Genomic DNA, 22494 nt, shown 5'->3' on the forward strand with positions numbered 1-22494 from the left:
CATTAAAAATAAGAATTAAATGCTGTTATCAGGAGCTTGCAGGTTTAAAGTTGACAATCCCAAAGAACTTTTCTTAAGGAGCCTCCGATTTGACCCCTGAACCCAACCAGGATCCGTGATTGGATCTTCCCATCAAACAACTTGGACAGAGAATTCAGAAATCGCTTCTTCCCATTCAGCAAGTGACGATATTAATGTACACTTTGATACACAATTTGATCTGGAAATAACAAGACAAAGGCATTTTGTCGATCCTATAACAGAAAACTGTTTTTTTATTACTAATAAAATGTATACACACTAAATACATGTACAGTTATACAGGCCTAACAACAACAATTGAAAATTATTGCCATCGTACAAGCATGTTCCTCTGCTGTAATCAATGTAATGAAATCGAGGTTGGGTGGCCATAATAGTCTATCATTATGGATAGTATAGGTGCGTTCGTTTAGCTCCCCTGGGTCGACCCCCGGTGTGTGGCGTTTTTTTTTTCCAGGACGAAGGTGATTTATTATCTGCACACGTTCGTCCTGGAAAACAAATACGCCACACACCGGGGTCGACCCAGGGAAGCTAAACGAACGCACCCTATGTGAATAATGTATGTGTAAAGAATGCATTATCTTGGCAATGGTATCGGGACATAGTATGTACAAATTGTTAGGTCTTCTCTACAAAATATTTACATTTTGAACTAAAGGTAGGCTAAGGCCGTGTCCGAATTGGCGACTTCGGCTACAGCTACGGCTAGGGCGCGCGCGTCTGCTATTCTTCAACACTGACAGACGCGCTGATCTAGCAGTAGCTGTGGCCAAAGTCGCCAATTCGGACATGGCCTAAGTATAGCCTGAGTATCTGACGTCACACTTCGAGGCTCGTGAACAACGCCAGAGACCGGCATTAAAACCGGTGTGGTTTTGACCTTTGTCCTTTAACATAGAGATACGCAGTCATATTGCGACGTGACAGCAGTGCAAATTTGGGCATCTATGGCACTGCACGTTCAAAATGACGATTGTATCCAATGGAATCACTTGATCTAGTGGCAAGGACCTGTCGTCCTAGCGGATAAAGATAGGGGCCAAGTCAAGTTATGATACACTTTTTAACGCTAAATGGCAGCAGAATCACAAAGTAAATTTCCATTTTGTTTGTAGTTCTGAGCATGCCTTATAATTATGTAACTCTATGGAGCATCTTACATTAGTAAGAACATTATTGATTTACCTTGTAAGTCTGCTGCCACCTAGAGTCACAAAAGTTCTCCCTTATATGGCCCCTAGGCAGCAGGGTCATCATTGTTAATGTTTAGTTTATATTAATGTAATTCTGATTTAGGCACAAAATAAACATCAAGAAAGATACAACAAAAGTAACATACTCTTTATTCATACATTGTTACATATTTTGCCGGTACAATTGCATTACGTCATGTGAGGTTACTAAGAGACTTACAATAATATTATATTTGTTTACAATTTCATAAAGGAACCTTTGTTAGAAATGAGTGCATTTACATAACTGAAGTTAACCTCAGAGCCCCATCCATTTATTGTGATTGTCGTTCCCCACAGGCATGTGTCAATTATCTTGAGCTTTGTATGCTTATTGGGCAAAGCTTGGCCGTCGATTGAGTTTGATGGGTCCTACGTTAGGGCGAGCTGCTATGATGAACAATGCCTGCTCTAGTAAATACTCCTCCCACGAAATGGTCCTGCAGAGAAAGGGAATAATAAGGTCAGTTTCCAAGCAGTTGTAGGTATCAATGATATGTTTTAATTTCATAGAGCTCACTGACAGACGATCGGATTTCTGCTTACAGATTTCACAATTGCTTCGTCCTTCGGATGGGACGTAAAGCCGTTGGCCCCATGTGTTGTATAACGCATGTAAAATAACCCTGTGCGCTTAATATCGAAAAGAGAAGGGGTTCGCCCAGGTGTTCCTGGCTGTGGCTGCTAAATGAGCCGTAGTACCTTGTAAACTCTTATAAGGTGCTACATAACTGGGTCTCAGAATTCTTTCTGAAAGTTTGTATATACCCAGCGCCTTGAGTACCTTGTTTGATAGATACGTGCGCTATATAAGACTTCGATATTATTATAACCTTATTTGCCTTACGCTATTCATATAGGTCTTACCCAGAACAATCTTCATCAGCACTCATCAGCAAATTGGTGTTTGTATCAATGTGCATGTTAAACTCCTTATTCTTCGCTTTCCAAACGTCTTCGGAAATCTTTCGCCTGTGAAATAACAAGAGATACCAGATTTAATAATTATTGATAGCACGGTTCCCACGCCATCTTTGTGGGCAAGTTCACACGCCATCTTTGTGGGCAGCTCGGGTTAGGGCTTTGTGCTGTGCGAAGCACTGTTTGTACGCTACGGAGTGGTTCATTGCAATATCGTGCAGGGAGGGAATTGTTGGCAAAACTTTCGCACGCAGCTGCATTCTCACGCATATTTTTCAATAAAGATATCATAATGTTTAAAGGAACACGTTGCCTTGGATCGGTCGAGTTGGTCTTTGAAAAGCGTTTGTAACCGTTTTGTATAGAATGCATATGGGTAGAAAGATGTTGTAAAAGTAGAATACAATGATCCACACAAACATGCCTCGAAATTGCGTGGTTTTCCTTTTACCTCGTCAACTAACACGTCGGCCATTTATGGGGGTCAAAATTTTGACTCCCATAAATGGCCGACTATGTTAGTTCGAACAGTAGAAGGAAAACCACGCAATTTCGAGGCAAACTTGTGTGGATCATTGTATTCTACTTTTAAAACATCTTTCCAACCATGTGCATGCATTTTATAAAAAACGGTTACAAACGCTTTTGTTTTGACCAACTCGTCCGATCCAAGGCAACGTGTTCCTTTAAAGGCAGGACACTTTTGGTAATTGTCAAAGACCGGTATCCTCCTTCGGTGTACCTTAACATAAAGTAAATGAAAATTGGTCATCAAAGTTGCCAAAAAAAAAAAAAAATGAAAAAAAAAAAACCATAGTTGCATAGAATGTGCTTCCAGTTGACTAGGAAAGGCTTAATTATGCCTGAAGCCTTCCTCAAATTTTTTGGTTGAACAAAATTGCCCATCTCTCTAAAACTACTGCATCAAAGGCATGTCGTTTCTAACACTGTTTTTTTAATTTTATTTAATATCAGCAGCTATATAGCGCCCTTGACTACAACTTTGAATTTATTGATATGCCATCAACAACTGTTGTTCATCTCGACTCGACGTATAAAAGTAGCAATGCGAACTACATAAATAATGAACACGATTTTGAAGGTAGTTTCACGGTATATGCTAATGCAACCACTGATCCGGGATGTTATATTTATTAAATGTTAATTATAGATTAAGGATATCATCCATTATGGATCTACATAGGACGAAACTCCATTGGGAGAAAGAGCACATTGAAATATTTAAAAGCATACAAATAAATAACAGAAACACTCAAACAAAAAAGAACCGCACACATAATGAGAACCATTTAGATCCACAGCAAGGATGGAGAATATTTTGGGGGTAAAGTTAAAAAATATTGAACAATTTAAATGGTTATAAATAAATTAAAAACAAAACACTCCAACAAAGAGAACGACACACATGTTTTATTTTTATTTTTATAGAACCACCAATAATTAAGAACGTCTCACATTAGAAATGATCCGATCCGACTGCTGGCAGAAGAGCAAAGGGCAAGAAAAAATAATACCAAAAGTGTCTTAATTGTCTATTCTAATAAAACTCTTCAAAGAAAATTTGGGCTCTAAAAAGCGTTTAAAACCATTCATTATAAATGAATATGGGTTGAAAGAGGTTTTTAAGTTAACGTAGTACTATATATAGGCCTACTGATATATCTTTATATACACACAGTCTCCCTTGAAACTTTGTAGTTTTCTTTTTAGTTAGTTAATTAACACGGCTCGCCATTTTTTTTACAAAATGGCGGACCGTGTTTTAGTTCACGAAGTATTGTAGAAGGCCACACAATTATTTCGAGGCATATTTTGGGAAGATTAGGCATATAAAATATAATTTAAGAACATCTTTTCAACCATATTTTATATTTCATCGTGGACGGTCTCAAACGTTTTTTAAGCCCAAATCGCCCAATTCAAGGAAAGGTGTTACTTTAGTCTTAGAGTAAACGGCTGAACTAGGATAGTCGTATTACACTGCAAGAAAGCGCAAACACAAACCATGGCCTGAAAAATGCCATGTTGTCTGAAAGATTTAAAAAGGGTGTTTGTAAGAAAGTAAAGGGAGGAAACAAGAATGGGTAGATATGAAAATAAGGCAGTTCAAAGTGTTGTATGTAATAATCTGGGAACAAAATATTTCACGAGTTATTAGGTGAAATACCGACCCCGACAAAATGTTTTTATAAAGGAGTGCTCACATGAGTGTTTAGAAAATGCGGAAGAAGGTGTGCACATTTTAATATAAAAAAAAATCTATGTATAACAAAATAAATTCACGTATGTCTCTACTGAGAAGAAACAACAGATAGAGCTAACAGTCTTCGCACAAGGGCGGATTAAAAGAGAAGCGGAAAAGGAACGGGTTAATAAAAACCAAAACTTGTTTCTCTGCAAACCAAAACCACAAACCTGTCCATCTCTAATCCGGCACCGTCATCATCCTTGTACCATGGCGTACTAGCCTTAATATCATCGTCATCACTGGGGTTTTAAATATAGTCAGAGAGAATAATATTGGACTATTGCATCAATAACTGTCTCTCACTCATTCTGTTGATCGTCATCAATATTTTACCCTTAAAGTGAGCGTTGCTAACACTACGTCTTGGCATTTTTGTTTTCAATATGTTTTCTCCATGCCTCAAGTGCAATGCCTCACTGGAATCAAAGTCATTGATATCCTATACTGGACCATTCCATTATTATCCAAGAGAGGGGTTGGGTTCCAGACTTTTTAATATTTTTGTACCTTTATTAGGGGCTAACAAAATATTTCCACTCATTTCGTGCACAAGATTTAACCCTTTGATAAGGTGGAACAATCATACTGTTCTTTGTAGCAGACTTCCAGATGTCCTGCTGGCAGTCTGTGCTAGATTTTAAACCACTCCCCCTCCCCTCTACCAATCAAACTTGGCTGAATATGGTGTAAGTAGCTATAGGGAACCCTTCCTGCATTTTGTGTAAATCCTGGTGGTTCACCGACACTTCAGGGTTACAAGTCATATGGTTGCAGTTTAGACTTGTTTAGTTGGCGTTACCCAGTCTGACAAATTTAAACAAAAGAACTTTATCCCAAGTTGTTTGCGCACGACCCCCTTGCATTCTTTCTGGTATGTCCATTTGGGTTTTGATTGTCATAAAGTTAGTACAGGACGGTATATCAACGGTGTGTATTTACTTGTTTTATCACACACATGCCAACAGCACTATCAGCGCTAAAATTAAAAGAAACAAGAAGTTTGAGGACGTAAATAGTGAAAACACTTGCACAATCCACATGCAAGACTCCAGTCTGAGGTGGGATTCGAACCTGGTAATAGGTTAAAGGGCAGGGGAAAAAACACTAAGCCAACCTGATTGCCCGGGGAAGTTGTTGGCCTACGCAGGACTTACAGGCACTGGACACCTTTGGTAAAGAACAGTATTCTCACTTGATGTATTCTAGCATCATGCATTAAACAAGTCAAATCTGTGAAAATTTTGGCTCAATTGGTCATCGAGAGTTGCAAGAGAATTATGAAGAAGAAAGAAAAATTGTTGCACACATTTGTGCATAATAAATGGCTTCAGGCACAAATTCTTTTAATATTTGACTGACAACAAAATACCTTACTTCAGAGTAACCGTTTCTCACAACGTTTTATACTATCAACAGCACTCCATTGCTCGTTTTACCAAGCAGGTTTTTATGCTCACAACAATTTTGAGAAATTACCTAGTGTCCAGTGCCTTTAACCTGTTCTTACTGGCGAATCGATTCTCTCCTCTGTCTTCAACAAAAGTGACCTACCTATCCCTTAGTGACATTTCACTTGGATCGGGCACAAACAGCGAATACCAACTCCGGAAGGCGCGCCTGGCTTCAAACTCCGTGATGACCCCATCGCCGTCTGTGTCGAAGGCACGGAAGTTCTCTCGTGCTCGGTGCACCTCCTTCTCACTCAGCTTCTTGGCTAAATTTTTCTGTGGGGAAGCAAATAATAACATAAGGCCCTAAGTGTATCCAACATTGTGGGGTAGGCCTGTGCCTTGAATGGGTTTTGATACCTTTTGTAGACCAGTGTTTGGCCATGACATGAACCCATACTCACTGTGGCGGAGATTTTTTTAAAATATTATTTACATGTAAGTGTCAGCTTCATCAGTAAATTTTAGAACCACAAAGAAATGTTTTGGTGACATGTTTTTACTTAATTTCTCAAAAACTACAGCACCTCAGCAAGTTATATTTCAAGGGAAGACTTGACCATCATTATCATCAAACTATTTGTAAATATGTGGACATTGTGTTAAGGATTACCCTTTTTGGGATCCAATAAAGATGAATTGAGTTGAGTTGAGTTGACTTGAGTTGAATTGAATTGAATTCAAATGAATTGAATTGAATTGAATTGAATCGAATTGAACTGAATTGAATTGATTTGAATTGAACTGAATTGAATTGAATTGAGTTGAATTGAATAGGATACTTTTGGGACGCTTGGTGGCAGCAGACTTACCAGGTAAATTCCATTAATCTCGGTAATGTGCTCATGCTCAGAGCTACGTAAACAATGGAAATTTACCTGGTATGTCTGCTGCCACCTAGCGTCCCAAAGTCTCCCATTAAATTGAATTGAATTAAATTGAGTTGAATTGAATTGAATTGTGTCATATATAAAAAGTGCCCAAAACAACCCGTACCTTTGACAACGAAGAGAGCCTCCTGACAGCCTCGTGGCTGAGGAATTCCCACCATGATAGGCTCCCAGTACGGTCCGTGTCTATCGCCGTGAATTGGTCCTTCTCGTCCTCCTCCTCGTACCGCATCATGTCGCGATCTTCCCGGTCTCGAAACACCTTCTTACGGTACCTCATGAATTCTTCCAGCGAGATCGTCGAATCTATAGCACAGGATCAGTAGTTACGTTAGAGGGTCTGTACACTATTGGTAATTACTCAAAACAATTGCTAGCATAAAATCTTACTTGGTTACAAGCAATTAAGAGCTGTTGATGGGATAAAACATTGTAAGGAACGACTCCTTCTTTAGTATATAACGTAGTTTTTGAGAAAATTAAAATTTCTCTCTTTAAAAAAATAAAGACTTCAGCTGACGCCTTTTGTTATGCATCTGAAAGCACACAAAGAAAAGCAACATGGGAGTTTTTTCTTTCATTGGTTTCTTGCAACTTCGATTACCACTAACTTGAGCCAAAATGTTCACATATTTGTTATTTTATGCATATGTTGAGATACACCAAGTGAGAAAACTGGTCTTTGACAATTACCAAAGGTGTCCAGTGCCTTTAAGGAGAATGGACGGGAAAGTGTAGATTCGTGAATTGAATGTACGAGCCCAGGCGAGTACCATTGTAATCACGAATCTGCACTTTATAATTTATTCTCTCTCAAAAAATCTCCCGAGGACATTGACTTCTCAGTTATAAGTGTAGATCACGCGATTTTTTTCACCCTTTTTTTTCTGTGCCCGGAGTGCCACATGTATATATATTGTGTATATATATTTATTTATTTTTTAGGGGGGGGGGGGAGGTGTTTTTTGTAGTTTTTATCCTGAGACAATGGTTTATTGTCGACATTTCAGTGAGTGTCACATAATTATTCGACAGACAAAGCACATAATAGAAGAGTCTCCCGCAACATTAGAACAACAAAAAGACCAATGAAAACACGAGTCAAGGCTAAAAGTTGTTCAAACCTGAGTCGATATCTGCCATATCAAAGACTTCCATCAGTTCGATCATATCGTCCTGGGGTAGTAGTTGGCTCAGATCTTCCTGCGTGACAAACAATAATAAATTTGTAAAAGAATGCTCATTTTGGAAGTGTCGTGGCCGAGCGGTTAAGAGCACCGATTTCAGTCTCTGTGTTTCTGATCAGCAGAGTGTGGGTTCGAATCCCAAGCCGTGGCACTTAAGCGAACCATTGCTTCGTCCTTCGGATGGGACGTAAAGCCGTTGATCCCGTGTGTTTTGTAACGTATGTAAAATAACCCACGCACTTATCGCTATTAAGCACCTTGTAAACCCTTATAAGGTGCCCCATAATTGGGTCTGAGAATTCATAACTTCAATAACATTTTCTTCTGTAAAAATGTGTATACTCAAGCGCCTTGAGTGCCTTGTTAGTAGATACGTGCGTTATATAAGACTTCAACGTTATTTTGGTTTCACCTTTGTGTGTTAACACTTTATACTCAGTGTATTATTCCCGAGTTGTGTGAACAAAATCACATGCATATCACTCGGTGGGACTCGAACCAATGGTCTTTGCCATTCTAGAGCAGTGTCTTACTAACTATAGACCAATGAGATTGCCCGGTAGCTAGAGGCAGCAAAATTTAATATAGGAGTCCAGTATGGATAGTTATAGGACGCTTCCAAATTGATCACCGCCTGTTTGTCCAAATGGAGTAATGTCGTGTCTACAAAGGGTCATTCAAGGTTTTTTGTTTTTAAATACATTTTCACAATGTAGGATGGTTGAGTTTGGATCCATATCTTCCAATTTGCACAACTTGCATTCACTCATTTGACATTATTGCTCTATATGGCAAACGCCTTTGGAGCTTTGAACACATACACCATGATGATTTTATCATTAATAAATTTGTGTATTGATAAATGCTTTTAGAGAGTCAAGGCAGTGTTTTAATGGATAGCAAATAAATTATTGAGTCTGGCGCTAGTGTGTGCACTTTGGTGCTTTTGGAGTCTTGCTGTGAAACACAATGGTTTTGCACGTTCGTTGTTTCTGACAGTCCGCCCGATTTTCATTCGATGAAAATGTTAAGTCAAAATTGGTACTTATTCACATGAAGGAGTGTTTAGACATTAGAACACCAATTTTGTAAGACGGTGAAAGGACTGAGAGAAATTCGCTATGACCAGTGCCATCATTTTGCGGTGTCTTCGGAACTGAACTTACAATTTGTAATCTTCACATTCTAATTAGTAATATTTTGAAACAATGTTCGGTTTTCTCATTTCCTTGCTGATGATCGTTCCGTACTTGATGGGAGCAGAGAGCAGTGCCCCTGCGTTCGAACGATGTGCTGACGGCTGGCGTGAGTGGGGCGACTCGTGCTACACCAACCGTTTGGGGACGAAATTCAATTGGTCCGACGCCAAGGAGATTTGTCGAGGTTATGGCGGGAACATTCCCTCTATCAACTCCAAACCGGAACATGATTTCGTCTGGGGCCAATTCCAGGGTTCGTTCCCAGGTAGTGATCCTAATGATGGATTCTGGATTGACTGCACCGACAAGGCGGTGGAAGGGGAGTGGGTTTGCACCGGGGATGGTGATTCGCCGTACCGCACTGACTGGACTGACGGATCGCAGCATGAAGATGAAGATTGCGCAGTGGTCAGCAACATCTACAAGTTTAACGATCAGAATTGTAATGAACTCGAGTATGTTATATGTGAGCGTCCGGCCCCTCCCCTTTACCCCAACTCGGCCAGTAGCTGCTACTTCGTATTTCACGGGCGTTGCCTCATGAACCACACCATTGACGTTATGATCGTAAAGCGCCCTCTGCAGTGCTGCATGGTGTGTCACAAAACACCTGGATGCCGTTCGTTTAACGTGGCTGGTGGAGACTTATGTGAACTCAAGACCGTAACCCGGTTTGATGTGGATGAGAAAAGATATTTACAAAGAAAGGGAAGCCTGTATCTACTACGAAATCAAATAATTGATGTCGGGTTGGGAAACATTACAAACTGTAAATAATAAAACAGTGGCGCCATATCGGCGTGTGTTTAATAAACAGCAGTTCCGATGGGTGATCAATATCGTTAAAAACGATGAATTATACACGTATACAAAGTAGTTGACCACTTAAATAACAGTCAGATATTGTTTGACAATATCTGACGTTTGGTAAATGTTATTAATAATTCACATCAAGCGAAGGTTAAAAGGGGTGGAGTGTTTAGACATTAGAACAAAAGATTGCCTCGCCGTGGACGGAAGGACTGTGAGAAGATTTGGCGCGACAGACATTTATTTTAAAGCGTCTTTTTGGAGTTGATTTCATTGTAATCTTCGCCGACATTCTAATCAAGAATATTTTGAAACAATGTTCGATTTTCTCATTTCCTTACTGATGATCGTTCCGTACTTGATGGGAGCAGAGAGCAGTGCCCCTGCGTTCGAACGATGTGCTGACGGCTGGCATGAGTGGGGCGACTCGTGCTACTCCAACCGTTTGGGGACGAAATACAATTGGTCCGACGCCAAGGAGATTTGTCGAGGTTATGGCGGGAACATTCCCTCTATCAATTCCAAACCGGAACATGATTTCGTCTGGGGCCAGTTCCAGGGTTCGTTCCCAGGTAGTGATCCTAATGGTGGATTCTGGATTGACTGCACCGACAAGGCGGTGGAAGGGGAGTGGGTTTGCACCGGGGATGGTGATTCGCCGTACCGCACTGACTGGACTGACGGATCGCAGCATGAAGGTGAAGATTGCGCAGTGGTCAGCAACATCTACAAGTTTAACGATCAGAATTGTAATGAACTCAAGTATGTCATATGTGAGCGTCCGGCCCCTCCCCGTTGCCTCAGTTCAGCCAATAGCTGCTACTCCGTATTTCACGGGCGTTGCCTCGTGAACCACACCCTTGACGTCATGATCGTAGAGCGCCCGTTGCATTGCTGCATGGCGTGTAACGAAACACCTGGATGCCGTTCGTTTAACGTGGCTGGTGGAGACTTATGCGAACTCAAGAACGCAACCCGATTCAATGTGGATGGGAAAAGATACTACCAAGAAAGGGAGGATTGTATCTACTACGAAAAGTAGGACAGCAACAAAAATACAAACGTGCAATTTAAACTTGAATATTTGGCGCCATCATACGATGTGTTGCGAGCTATTTGATTTAGGTTCTGCTGCCTAGGCACCTCGATATTCATTCATCAATAATGAGCGTATATCACAGGTTAGCAGAAAAATCGGGCTGCCATATTGCATGTTTACCGTTGATTTGCGGTGATAGTGCTTGTTGTTGCTCAACATGTTTCTATTGGGTCCTAGTCAGCCGGGAATCGGAACCTTTTGTCTTTCTAACACAGAAGGAGATGGCGTCCATTAATCATGAAAGAAATTCATCAAGGCCAACTTGATTCTTGCTAGGGTGGGGTATAAGCTTGTTACACCATGTATTCACAACAAATTGCCAAGGAACTGTAGTTCCTGAGTCCGCACACATCATTGGTCCGGGATAATTAAACTGGATTACATTGTCTACCTGATCTATTGTAGACTTGCTCAAGGCGTTCGCATTATTCACTCCGGAACAAACGCCGTTGTAAACCCAGCCGTACACACAGTGCGTAGTGTGTGTCACACCGCACGACCCATCCGTCACAAGTCATCGCTCAACGCCCGCCGTACGACTACTGTGCACAAGTTATCCGCACTCGTACCACTATACATGCGGAGTGCGGATAGACGCGGGATGTGATAATTAGTCTTGGTGCAAGACATTTCTCGTTTCCATTTCACGCACAACGCGGCCAATTCACCGACAGCGCGCGCACCACCGACTCACCTGACTTATAGTCCACTCACCGCCCCGGCCGGGGCGGTGAGTGGGGGGAGTCGGTGTGCGCGCGCTGTCGGTGAATTGGCCGCGGTGTGCGTGAAAGGGAAACGAGAAACGTCTTGTACCAAGACTATGTGATAATACACACATTACGCACAGTATACGGGTGGGTTTTTACAGCGGCGGTCTTTTTCGGACTGAATCATTCAACTGCCTTGAGCAAGGCTAGATCTATCGAGGTTTTTAATTAAAAAAAAACACGGTTGTTTTTCTGACCCCTTTGTGCATAAAAATCACCCAAACAAAGAAACGAAAACAAAACAACCACAACAATGGGTATTGAGTCAACCTTAACTTGAATGTTTCTGTTTAGCGAGTGCTTGTGTAAATGGGTTCAAAAACAAGTTCGGGAAATTTAAGGGCAATGAGGCAAAGGCACGAGACAAGTTCAGGATATTAAAATGTAATGAGGCAAAAAACACACGTCTTTCTTTGATCAAAGTCAATTTGAGATCTTTTCGCAACAGTTATGATACTGGCCATTCACAGGCCATGCTGGCAAAAGTTTACTCATAAGAGTCTTTATAGACCAATCAAACGTTCAACTCCAAGGGATGTAACTAAAAGTTGCAAGCTACCCCGCCCCCCCCCCCCCATAAAAAACACCGGTTTGCTTGCAGCGTATGGTGTATACGTACGCAGTGAACAGTGAACAATCATCCAGTGGTTAGCCCCATGTCGTTATACTGCTCGGCTGTGCAATGACAACAATAATAAAGAATTTTAATTAATACATTAGGAACAGTTAAGGATGGCCATTACAAAGCGCAAATACTGCTATCAGAATTCAGACTGAGCAAACGCTGTTGTCAATTCACACACAGAGCTACGAGCGAATTGGGGTGTTCCAATGCAAATTAACTCAAACTGTGTACAAGGACTGTGACAAACTTCATGCTACTTTATAAGCGCGTTTTTTTTTGAGTTGAATTCGTTGTAATCTTTGCTGACATTCTAATCGAGAATATCTTGAAACAATGTACGGTTTTGTCATTTCCTTACTGATGACCGTTCCGTACTTAATGGGAGCAGAGCGCAGTGCTCTGGCGTACAGACGATGTGCTGACGGCTGGCGTGAGTGGGGCGACTCGTGCTACTCCAACCGTTTGGGGACGAAATACAATTGGTCCGACGCCAAAGAGATTTGTCGAGGTTATGGCGGGAACATTCCCTCTATCAACTCCAAACCGGAACATGATTTCGTCTGGGCCCAGTACCAGGGTTCGTTTCCAGAGAATACTCCCGATGGAGGATTCTGGATTGACTGCACCGACAAGGCGGTGGAAGGGGAATGGGTTTGCACCGGGGATGGTGATTCGCCGTACCGCACTGACTGGACTGACGGATCGCAGCATGAAGATGAAGATTGCGCACTGGTCAGCTTCATTTACAAGTTTAAAGATTTGAATTGCAACAAACTCAGGTATGTCATATGTGAGCGTCCGGCCCCTCCCCTTTGCTCCAACTCGGCCAACAGCTGCTACTCTGTATTTCACGGGCGTTGCCTCGTGAACCACACCCTTGACGTCATGATCGTAGAGCGACCGTTGCATTGCTGCATGGCGTGTAACGAAACACCTGGATGCCGTTCGTTTAACGTGGCTGGTGGAGACTTATGCGAACTCAAAAACGCAACCCGGTTTGATGCAGGTATGAAGGGACACTACAAAGAAAGAGAAGAATGTATCTACTACGAAAAGTAGTACAGCAAAATGACAAAAGTTTAATTTAGGTATCTCCGATATTCATTCATCAATTATATTCCAAGTTACGTCGAGCTGTACATGTATATAAGTAACATTGAATTCAGAATTGTGACATCTTGACAATCAAGTAGTTATCAAAGACAAAGTCTGTCGTTTTAAACATGACTTTCTGTTGAAGCTTCATGGACCTTATTCACATGACGTCATCTGAAAAGGGTTCTCATTGGCCCACCATGTGCGCTGCGCGTATCAAGATGCGTTCCGGTTAGCTTACACCCTATGGTACAATTTTCAAAGATAAGTGATCTCACTTGATGTACCCTAGACTTGACTCAAGTTCCATTCTCGTGTGAGAGGTCCCTAAAGCATATCACCCCCAATTACAACTTTATAAAACAACACGTAGCATAAACAGTACAGTGCGCGCTCGCCGTCAAAATGTGGTCCCGAGAATGCGGTACACGTTTGGAATGCAGGGCATCACAAAACAGTAGTTTCCTGTGGATGGCACGGGATTGGGACTTGAGTCAAGTCTATGTACCCCGACTCGGCCAATAGCTGCTACTCTGTAATGCATGGGCGTTGCCTCGAGAACCACGCCCTTGACGTCATGATCGTAGAGCGCCCGTTGCATTGCTGCATGGCGTGTAACGAAACACCTGGATGCCGTTCGTTTAACGTGGCTGGTGGAGACTTATGTGAACTCAATAACGCAATCTGGTTTGATGTGGACGGGGGATACTACCAAGGAAGGGAAGACTGTACGAAATGTAAATGGACTTGGACAAATTGACAACGTCAACTAAAAACGGCAACCCGGTGTGGCAGAAGACTATGTCCCTTGTAGATTCGGTCCCCCATTTTCGTTATGGGAAACTGTGTACAAACTTCTTCTGAATCAACCTCCTTCAAACCATGTTAATTTCCCGTAGACCTTTTCGCAAATACTCGGGCGCGCACGTAAAGCTCGGAATTAGGTGCATTGTGGTCTAGCTGGTGATCAAATTTGATCCATAGCTATCCCACAATGCACCTCATTCAACAGTTTGCGCTTGCGCAATGGTATTTGCGAATGGGGAACAGAATCTCCGGTGGACAAATTTTCATGGGACACTGGCTCTACGGTAGGCCTTGTATGGATGGGAAGAAATACTACCCAACCAGGAAGTGTGTATCCTTAGTATAATTGACTAGGGAGAAAAACAAAACTACAAACGATAACAAAAATTAACCTGACAATTTTCCCCATCACGCTTAGTGAACAGTTTGCTAATTCACATCAACAATCTCTACCCTTGCATGTACCTATTTACTCCTGGGTGGTGAGAAGCAATTATAGTTAAGTGTTTTTAGACCGTTCAGCCACAACGCGCTTGAATTTTACGTATCTTGTAGCAATTCCTACATTAACAGCAATTCTGTGAACTTGTTTTATGAATGTTGTAGATTTGTTTGAGTATATTCATTAAAAGGGTATATTTAGAAGGTGAGAAATATATAAGTTTTTCCTGTGTTTCTTTATATCTCGACTTTAGAATTTTTTTAGCTCTTCTTGCATTTTCTAGAGAGGGTTTATTTTCAAGTTGCTTTCGCTAAAACGGACACAATTGTTTCGGATGACACCTAAAGTAGGGTAAACACTCCACAAAATTATGACCATAAAAACTGCAGCTGTTTGTATGTTTATCTTGAGAAAAGATTCCCTTCGAATCGGATATTGTTTTCAACCCCAAAACATTCGAATCGGAGAAACGAATCACAAATGAACCGTTTCTCAGAAATGTTGATGGTTGGTGACCGTTTGCAAATATTGCGGCCGGAGATTCAGTTGGTACCCGCTCTCTTCCACAAAACGTGGATGGATTCGACGTTAGTTTGAACATTTTTTGACGGTTTGTCCACTCGAATTCAACTGAAGCTTTCAAAAGTTAATTTTATTATTATTATCTTTCTTGATAATTTTGCCTGTAAATCATGCAGCTATAGACGATGTGACCTATGTTTACATTCAAACCGCCCTCTGTTGACAAAACACTCTATACGTCATGTTTCGCCGGGCACTGAGTTGCGCAGTCACAGTAAGATTGCGTACACTTTCTAGCTGGATGCCAAAACACAAAGGTTTTGCCCGGCGGTATGCGCGCGAATCATGTTATGGTTTTCCTGTGACGTCAGAGGTCACATCGTCTATACGTCGACATAAGACAATCTACGACCCTACCTATTGGACCAGGCACTATTGGACGCTTTTGGTAATTACTCAAGACCTTTATAACCATAACAATTTTATAAGAAACAAGCAACGAAGAGCTGTTACGTTAATGAACAATATTGTGAGAAAACGTCTCCCTCTGAAGTAACATAGTTTTGTAGAAAGGGGGTGACACTTAAATATTTGAATACAAATTTTTATAAAATGGCTGACTCGTGTCTATTCGCGACGTAATAAAAGGAAACCGTGCAATTTCGAGTGATACTTGAGTGGATCATTATATTCTACTTTTAAAATATCTTTATAACCATATGCATTTAATACAAAGACCAACTCGACCGATCCAAGGCAACGTGTTCCTTTAAACACAACAGTTGTCTAGTTTTTAATAGCATAGCACAAATAATTCAAGCTACTCACGCAGTCATGACATGACCAGCCAACTCCAGAGGTGGACCTGTACAGCATCTGCCTGGCGGTGGCGTCCTGCGCTCGGCCAGACTTCTTCAAACATCCCTCGTGGAACGCATGGGTGCAGACACGGCAGGGAAATAAAACCCCACCGGAATGGGAACGGCAAATGGCACACATCTCATCTGAGGGAATCTGTAACGAGAGACAGGAACAACTTGCTTAAAATGCGCAAACCAAAGTACTTGTTTTTGTTTATCCCCCTTCGGTTTCGTTTTAGGGGTTTGGGGTAAGGGTTCTGAGTGGGCACCCAAGCCCCCTTACTTCCTCTGGTAAAACCACTGGCAGGAAACATTGACAATACACGAAGATTTAACCAGAGCCGTGCGTAGCTCTCGAATTGACCACAGTCGACCATGCCGTATAGTGCATGGTTCTATATAGTCAATCTCCCTGTGCTCTATGGTTTTTGGTTAGCTAGTCGGATGAGAGGACTGTTCCACAGACAGGAGACGGACACTGAGAAATTTACCCCCCCCCCTCCCCCAAGATCAGTCCGATCTCCCCACCACAACAAGTTGGTTTACTGTGGAGAGCTGTGCGGTGAGCGATTACGTGAGCATCGTCTATTAATTTGTACGTGATTCTAAACTCTGTTTTTCCCAAAACAAAAATAAATGCGCGTGGTGTATTTGTATTGATCTGTCGCTGTATGGTGTAACACTTACAAATATTGACTATGGGTACATGATAGTTAGGCATCAATACATAACAACGTCCTTCACTTAAGTGGTGTCGTCCCAAACTGAACAAGCCGATTTCAGACTTTTACTTCACGGAAACAAAGAACTGGCATCCTGACGTGGTCTAAGTGGGTGAACATAAAGCAGACGTGCAAGCAAAGAGCTCCCAAAAATAGCTCTCGAAAGGCACTCGTAACCTTAAAGATGAATCGAATTTTCAAATAATAAATTGAAAAAAAATGACATAAAGCAGTACTGAGTGGTTACTTATTTGGAAGAAGAAGAATAAGAAGTTAACGAGACATCAACACCTGTTAATTAGTCTTTGTTATTTAAACTAGCCAAGGTCAATTGTTGTTTAAATATCCACAAGTGACAATTTTAAGCAGATGATAGCTCTTCGTGACTGTCTTTAACGTATGCGTCGGGCAGATGGTTCTCTTTGAATGTTAAAGGCACTGTACACTACTGGTAATTGCTAACAAAAATAATTGCCAACAAACAAAAAATTACTTGGTAAACAAGCAATGGAGAGCTTTTGATAGTATATACAACATTGTTAGAAGAACGTAGTTTTTGAGAAAGAGGTAATTTTTCACACAAATATTAAAAGACTTCAAGCCCAAAGCCTTTCATTTGGCATCTCAAGCAAAGCACGCGAGTTTGTGCAACAATGGTGTTTTTTGTCTTCATTGTTTTCTTAAAACCAATTAAGTAGTAATTTCACACACTTGCTCCTGTGTGCAGTTTGGGATACACCAATGGAGAATACTGGTCTTTGACGAATACACGTGTCGGGTAAACTGTAGGCATTGAAATATTAGTTAGACCGATCCGGGCACCACCCTCCTCAGATGCACAACAGCACCCCCCCCCCCCCCCCGCGCAGCCCAACCCACCCAAGGAGAGGCAGACCTAAGGCGATACATGGCATCCCATTGTCAAGATGCTACATTATTGATTAGTTAAAAGTGTCACAACTCTAATCATAATATCCAACATGTTTACTCTCTTTTGTCGCAACTAATTTGGACACAATGTTAAGTGAATTCAGATCGATACACAACCGCCTCTATTTACCAACTCGTCCTATGTCTGGCACTTGGTCTATTTATACCATGGGTTGTTGATTATTTTAAACGGCTGGCAACAGTCGAAGATAAATATTCAACAGTCTTAACAGGTACCCGTTAATAGGGGGGGGGGGGCAGTTTCTGCAAACAATGAGAGAGATGCTAAAATAAGGTTCTTAGATTGACCAGTTTGTTTGTGGAGATGATCTTTCCGTCAAGAGAATGTCATCGGTGAACTCCCACAGGGGGAACACAAAGCTGGATAACCAATCTCCCTCAACATAAACACTGCTGTAACGTCTAAATGATTATATGAATTGCAAACAATACGTGTTCTAGTCATTGTGAAATCTTGGTAGGATCCAAGCCCACAACGTTGTGATTGCAAGTCGTGCAATCTATACTAACAACTGGACCACGTTGACCATGACGTTTTGGTATTAATTTGTTTATTTATTTATTTATTTATTTACTTACTTACTTATTTATTTAAAAATCTTTATACGGGTTAAAGATACTATGTCAGATCCCAAAATTTTGATTTAAAATTCACAAGGTATTTTGATGGGGGTCGAGAAAGTTACAAGCTTTCATTTGAGCCATTGCTCGAAAAAGTCCACCAATTATTAGTAGCAGTGAAATAAAGTGCTGATAATTAGTTTTTGTCGGGATCTCGACAATATATCACGACGTGACCAATTCTTATGTGTTTTGTAAGAAACATTTAAATTTGTGTCATGGTTCCTGACCATTAAAAGTAAAAGCGGGTGATACTCTTTGAAATAACGTTCACTCAAAATAATCTATTTTTTTGTGTTTGGGCCAAAAATGTTGTTGTTTTACAGTATGGTCCTGTAAGAGAGAAATCACAATCCTCAGACCTCATATGAGGTAGAATTTTGCACAAATATTTTCTTATTACGAATGCAAAAGTGAGCGCATTGAAAAACTGTTCTTAGTATTTATAAACCATTAAAGGCAGTGGACACTATTGGTAATTACTCAAAATAATTATTAGCATAAAACATTTCTTGGTGGTGAGTAATGGGAAGAGGTTGATGGTATAAAACATTGTGAGAAACGGCTCCCTCTGAAGTGCCATAGTTTTTGAGAAGTCAGTAATTTTCCACGAATTTGATTTCGAGACCTCAGATTTAGAACTTCAGGTCTCGAAATCAATTATCTAAAAGCACACAACTTCGTGTGACAGGGGTATTTTTTCTTTCATTATTATCTCGCAAGTTTGATGAACGATTGAGCTCAATTTTTCACAAGTTTGTTATTTTATGCATATGTTGAGATACACCAACTGTGAAGGCTAGTCTTTGACAACTACAAATAGTGTCCACTGCCTTTAAAACTACGCTGTGACTATCCGACTAACCCCATAAATAGCTTCGATCCATTGGGCCTTGTCACTTTTTATGGAGCTGCTCTGTACCAAGCGCCTTACCTTAAGACTGAAGCCTCCTGGTGGTTCATAAGGAATTTTGAATTCACTTTCATTACTCTCTGACCTCCCCCTCCTCATGAGATCATCTTCATCATCGTCTACATCATGCACTCTCTCAACCGTCTTGTACCCACTCAGAGCAGAGTCCACAAGAGCGAACTCCGTCTCAGGAATCTCAGCCGTCTCCGTGACCAGCCCTTCCCTCAGAGCAGCCCAGGCATCTGTGGTGTCCTTAAAGACAACCGTTCTGGAGTCATCGGCGATTTTCTTGGGAGTGGACTCCCTCTTGTGGGAGCTACCGCCCCGTAGATCGTCCAGCAGCAGGGCGTGGGATTCTCGTCTTGCCAAGCTGGTCGCGTTCTCCTCTACTTCACGGACCGACTCGGTGGTGACCGTGGACGAGGAGCGACGCCTGATGGTGTCCGGGCCGCTGTCGTCGTCGCTCCCCTTCGACGAAGCATCTCGGCTGGTCTTCCTCATAATCGACACCACCTTAGCAGCCTTGCGGAAATTCTGGATTGGGGTTTTCTTCACCTCGGTCTCCCCTTTTGCTTTTCCCATTGTCACGCCCATTGTGGCACAGTGGTAACTCCGTCAATTATTCAGATATTATCTAAAATCCAGAACAAGAAATCACGAGGAAAATCAACTGGTAATTGTCTTAGTCCAAAACGATAGACACTAGGATTGTTAGTGTAAATCCTTTATAGATGTTAACCCAAATCCAGATCAAGAAATCCGGGGGAAATCAGCTTGTGCTTGAATGTCCTCTTCCAAAACGGTGGCACAGATGAATTCATGGAAACAGTTGAACCATTGGCAAACAATTACCATTACTGAAACGAAACAGTTTCTCTCCAGTTCTTTATGGAATAGGCGTATCATGCATTACAGTCAACACTGAGACTCCGGGCAAATCCGACGGTTGCAAGCGTCCTACAAAGTCTAGCAAAGTTCATGTGTGTGTGTGTGTGTAGATCTGACATACACTAAACTGCGTGCACTGATTGTATCGATCTATTGAACTGTCCACATGTAGTTGCAAGTTGTTTTCACTTTGTCAAATCGTCAACGAAAGTTGGTTCTTTGGCTTAGCACTGCATCATCATCATCCGTCGTCATCATCATCCGTCGTCCTTGCAAAAGGAGTACAACATAACTTCAGTAGTCGCTCGATCAACACTACATCATTAGGTTCACTTCCTCTTTGACCCGCTCGCTGACTTATTCTAAGCAAACACTGATACCATGAATATCAAATACCAAAGTCACTGAGCGCTTGAAGAGGTCTTACTCCCGAGTATCACTAACCTCAACTAGTCCGTGTGCAAATAAGCAAACATCAAATAGTTGTCAACACACATGTAAGATCAAAGTACAATGCTGTGGTCGTGACCCACTGGTGGGCAACAACTGTTGTATGTTTGGTCACTAGGTAGACGCTATTGTTATGATTCGATTGACCGTACGCTGAAGCGCTCAGACCGCGCTTGGTTGTAACGCGTGATGAGCCTTATAAGCGACTCAATGTCTTAAGGCTGTTCTGGGAAATCCCTGATATCCATGTTTAATATAACTCTTTAGGTGATTGGACAATTGTTGTTTGAAACTGCTTGAAATAGCTACACGACTCTTTTATTCTCTCACAGAGCAGCACTTAAGCGACTTCAGGAGACTAGTCCCAAATCAATCACTGTCTAAAATCTAAACATGGTTTGTGAAATCATGGATGGTCACCCTACAACAAAAGGTGTCTCCTTGAGGAAGCTTTCAACCGGTGTACCTGCTGTTTATGACCGGTGTTGTGAATCCTCTTAACTGCCTTGGCTGACGTCAGAGATCGTCACTAACGGTAAATCCGTAGGTCGTATCCCAACCAAACTCTTTGTTGGGCGGCTTGGCCCAGTGAGTTACAAACCCCTTTTAGCCCACCTGCTGTTAAAGGCACTGGAAAACATTTGTTATATAAGCACAAAAACTTACCTGACAACGAGTAATGGGGAGCTGTTGATAGTATACAACATTGTGAGAAACAGCTCCCTTTGAAGTAACGTAGTGTTTGAGAAAGAGGTAAATTCACACTCTTTTTAAAAAGACTTCAGGCCTGAAGCCTTTATAGACTGACCTGCCGGCAAGAAGTCCAGGCTGTGACATCTCCAATCTTGAAAGACTTACAGTTATATTTTAAATTATATGCCCTCTGTGGCCGGCATCCCACTGTTGTTTAACTTTAAAGGAACACGTTGCCTTGGATCGGTATAGTTGGTCTTTGAAAAGCGTTCTGTAACCGTTTGTTATAAAATGCATATGGTTAGAAAGATATTGTAAAAGTAGAATACAATGATCAACACAAATATGCCTCGAAATTGCGTGGAAATCTTATTACCTCGTCGACTAACACGGTCGGCCATTTATGGGAGTCAAAAAATAAATGGCCGACCGTGATAGCTTGCGACGTAAAAGGAAAACCGTGCAATTTTGAGTGTTACCTGTGTGGATCAGTATATTCTACTTTTACAACATCTTTCTATCAATATGCATTTCATAAAAAAACGGTTTCAAACGCTTTTAATAGACCAACTCGTCCGATCCAAGGCAACGTGTTCCTTTAATTGTTATTATATTTTCATATGGGAATCAGATTTTGTGCAACTATGTATTTTTTCTCATTTCATTATTCTCTTGCAACTTCGATGACAAACTGAGCCCAAATGCTCACAGGTTTGTTATTTTATGTATATGTTGGGATACACCAAGTGAGAATACTGGTCTTTGACAATAACCAAAGGTGTACAGTGTCTGTAAGAGGGACTGTGATGCGATTTATCGATTGAACGCTCGTATTGTTGTGCGCAAATTACCACTTTGATGTATATAATGCTACCCGTAAATACCTTGTCAAGATTTCATGGTTCGGATTATCGGGAACTCGTGTTTTTTTTTTTTTTTTTTTTTTTTTTTTTTTTTTTTATTGGAGCATCCAGTTCTCCGGCGCCTGAAGTGACGAGGCTAATAAGAAAACTCATTTTTCTTTCCAAATTTTTCGGC

At 41.3% G+C, this 22494-nt stretch overlaps 1 protein-coding gene across 3 annotated transcripts; it reads right to left on the minus strand.

Annotated features, from left to right (window-relative positions):
* Positions 1-260: 260 nt before the first annotated feature.
* On the minus strand, positions 261-20848 carry LOC139946429 (PHD finger protein 24-like). 3 transcript variants are annotated; one of them, XM_071944074.1, is made up of 9 exons: positions 20278-20848; positions 19447-20059; positions 16187-16372; positions 7930-8008; positions 6912-7111; positions 6019-6191; positions 4635-4706; positions 2145-2249; positions 261-1717 (listed from the first exon to the last, which is right to left on the minus strand). In XM_071944074.1, the coding sequence occupies exons 2-9, from the start codon at positions 20017-20019 to the stop codon at positions 1609-1611; spliced, it is 1497 nt and encodes a 498-aa protein (XP_071800175.1). In that variant the 5' UTR covers positions 20020-20059; positions 20278-20848; the 3' UTR covers positions 261-1608. The 3 variants fall into 3 exon arrangements, with proteins under 3 accessions (XP_071800175.1, XP_071800174.1, XP_071800177.1); XM_071944073.1 differs by having other exon boundaries at positions 19447-20848; XM_071944076.1 differs by lacking the exon at positions 4635-4706 and having other exon boundaries at positions 262-1717; positions 19447-20848.
* Between the last annotated feature and the right edge of the window lie 1646 nt (positions 20849-22494).

Source organism: Asterias amurensis, chromosome 13 (assembly GCF_032118995.1).
Source record: "Asterias amurensis chromosome 13, ASM3211899v1".
NCBI lineage: Eukaryota > Metazoa > Echinodermata > Asteroidea > Forcipulatida > Asteriidae > Asterias > Asterias amurensis.

Bases quoted from the DNA above. Each gene is read 5' to 3' on its own strand.
- LOC139946429 (XM_071944074.1), bottom strand. From the start codon at position 20,019: ATGGGCGTGACAATGGGAAAAGCAAAAGGGGAGACCGAGGTGAAGAAA. The intron at 16,373-19,446 runs GTAAGGCGCTTG...CTCTCGTTACAG, and splicing joins CAGGAGGCTTCAGTCTTAAG to ATTCCCTCAGATGAGATGTG. The intron at 4,707-6,018 runs GTAGGTCACTTT...TTAAAACCCCAG, and splicing joins GAAATGTCACTAAGGGATAG to TGATGACGATGATATTAAGG.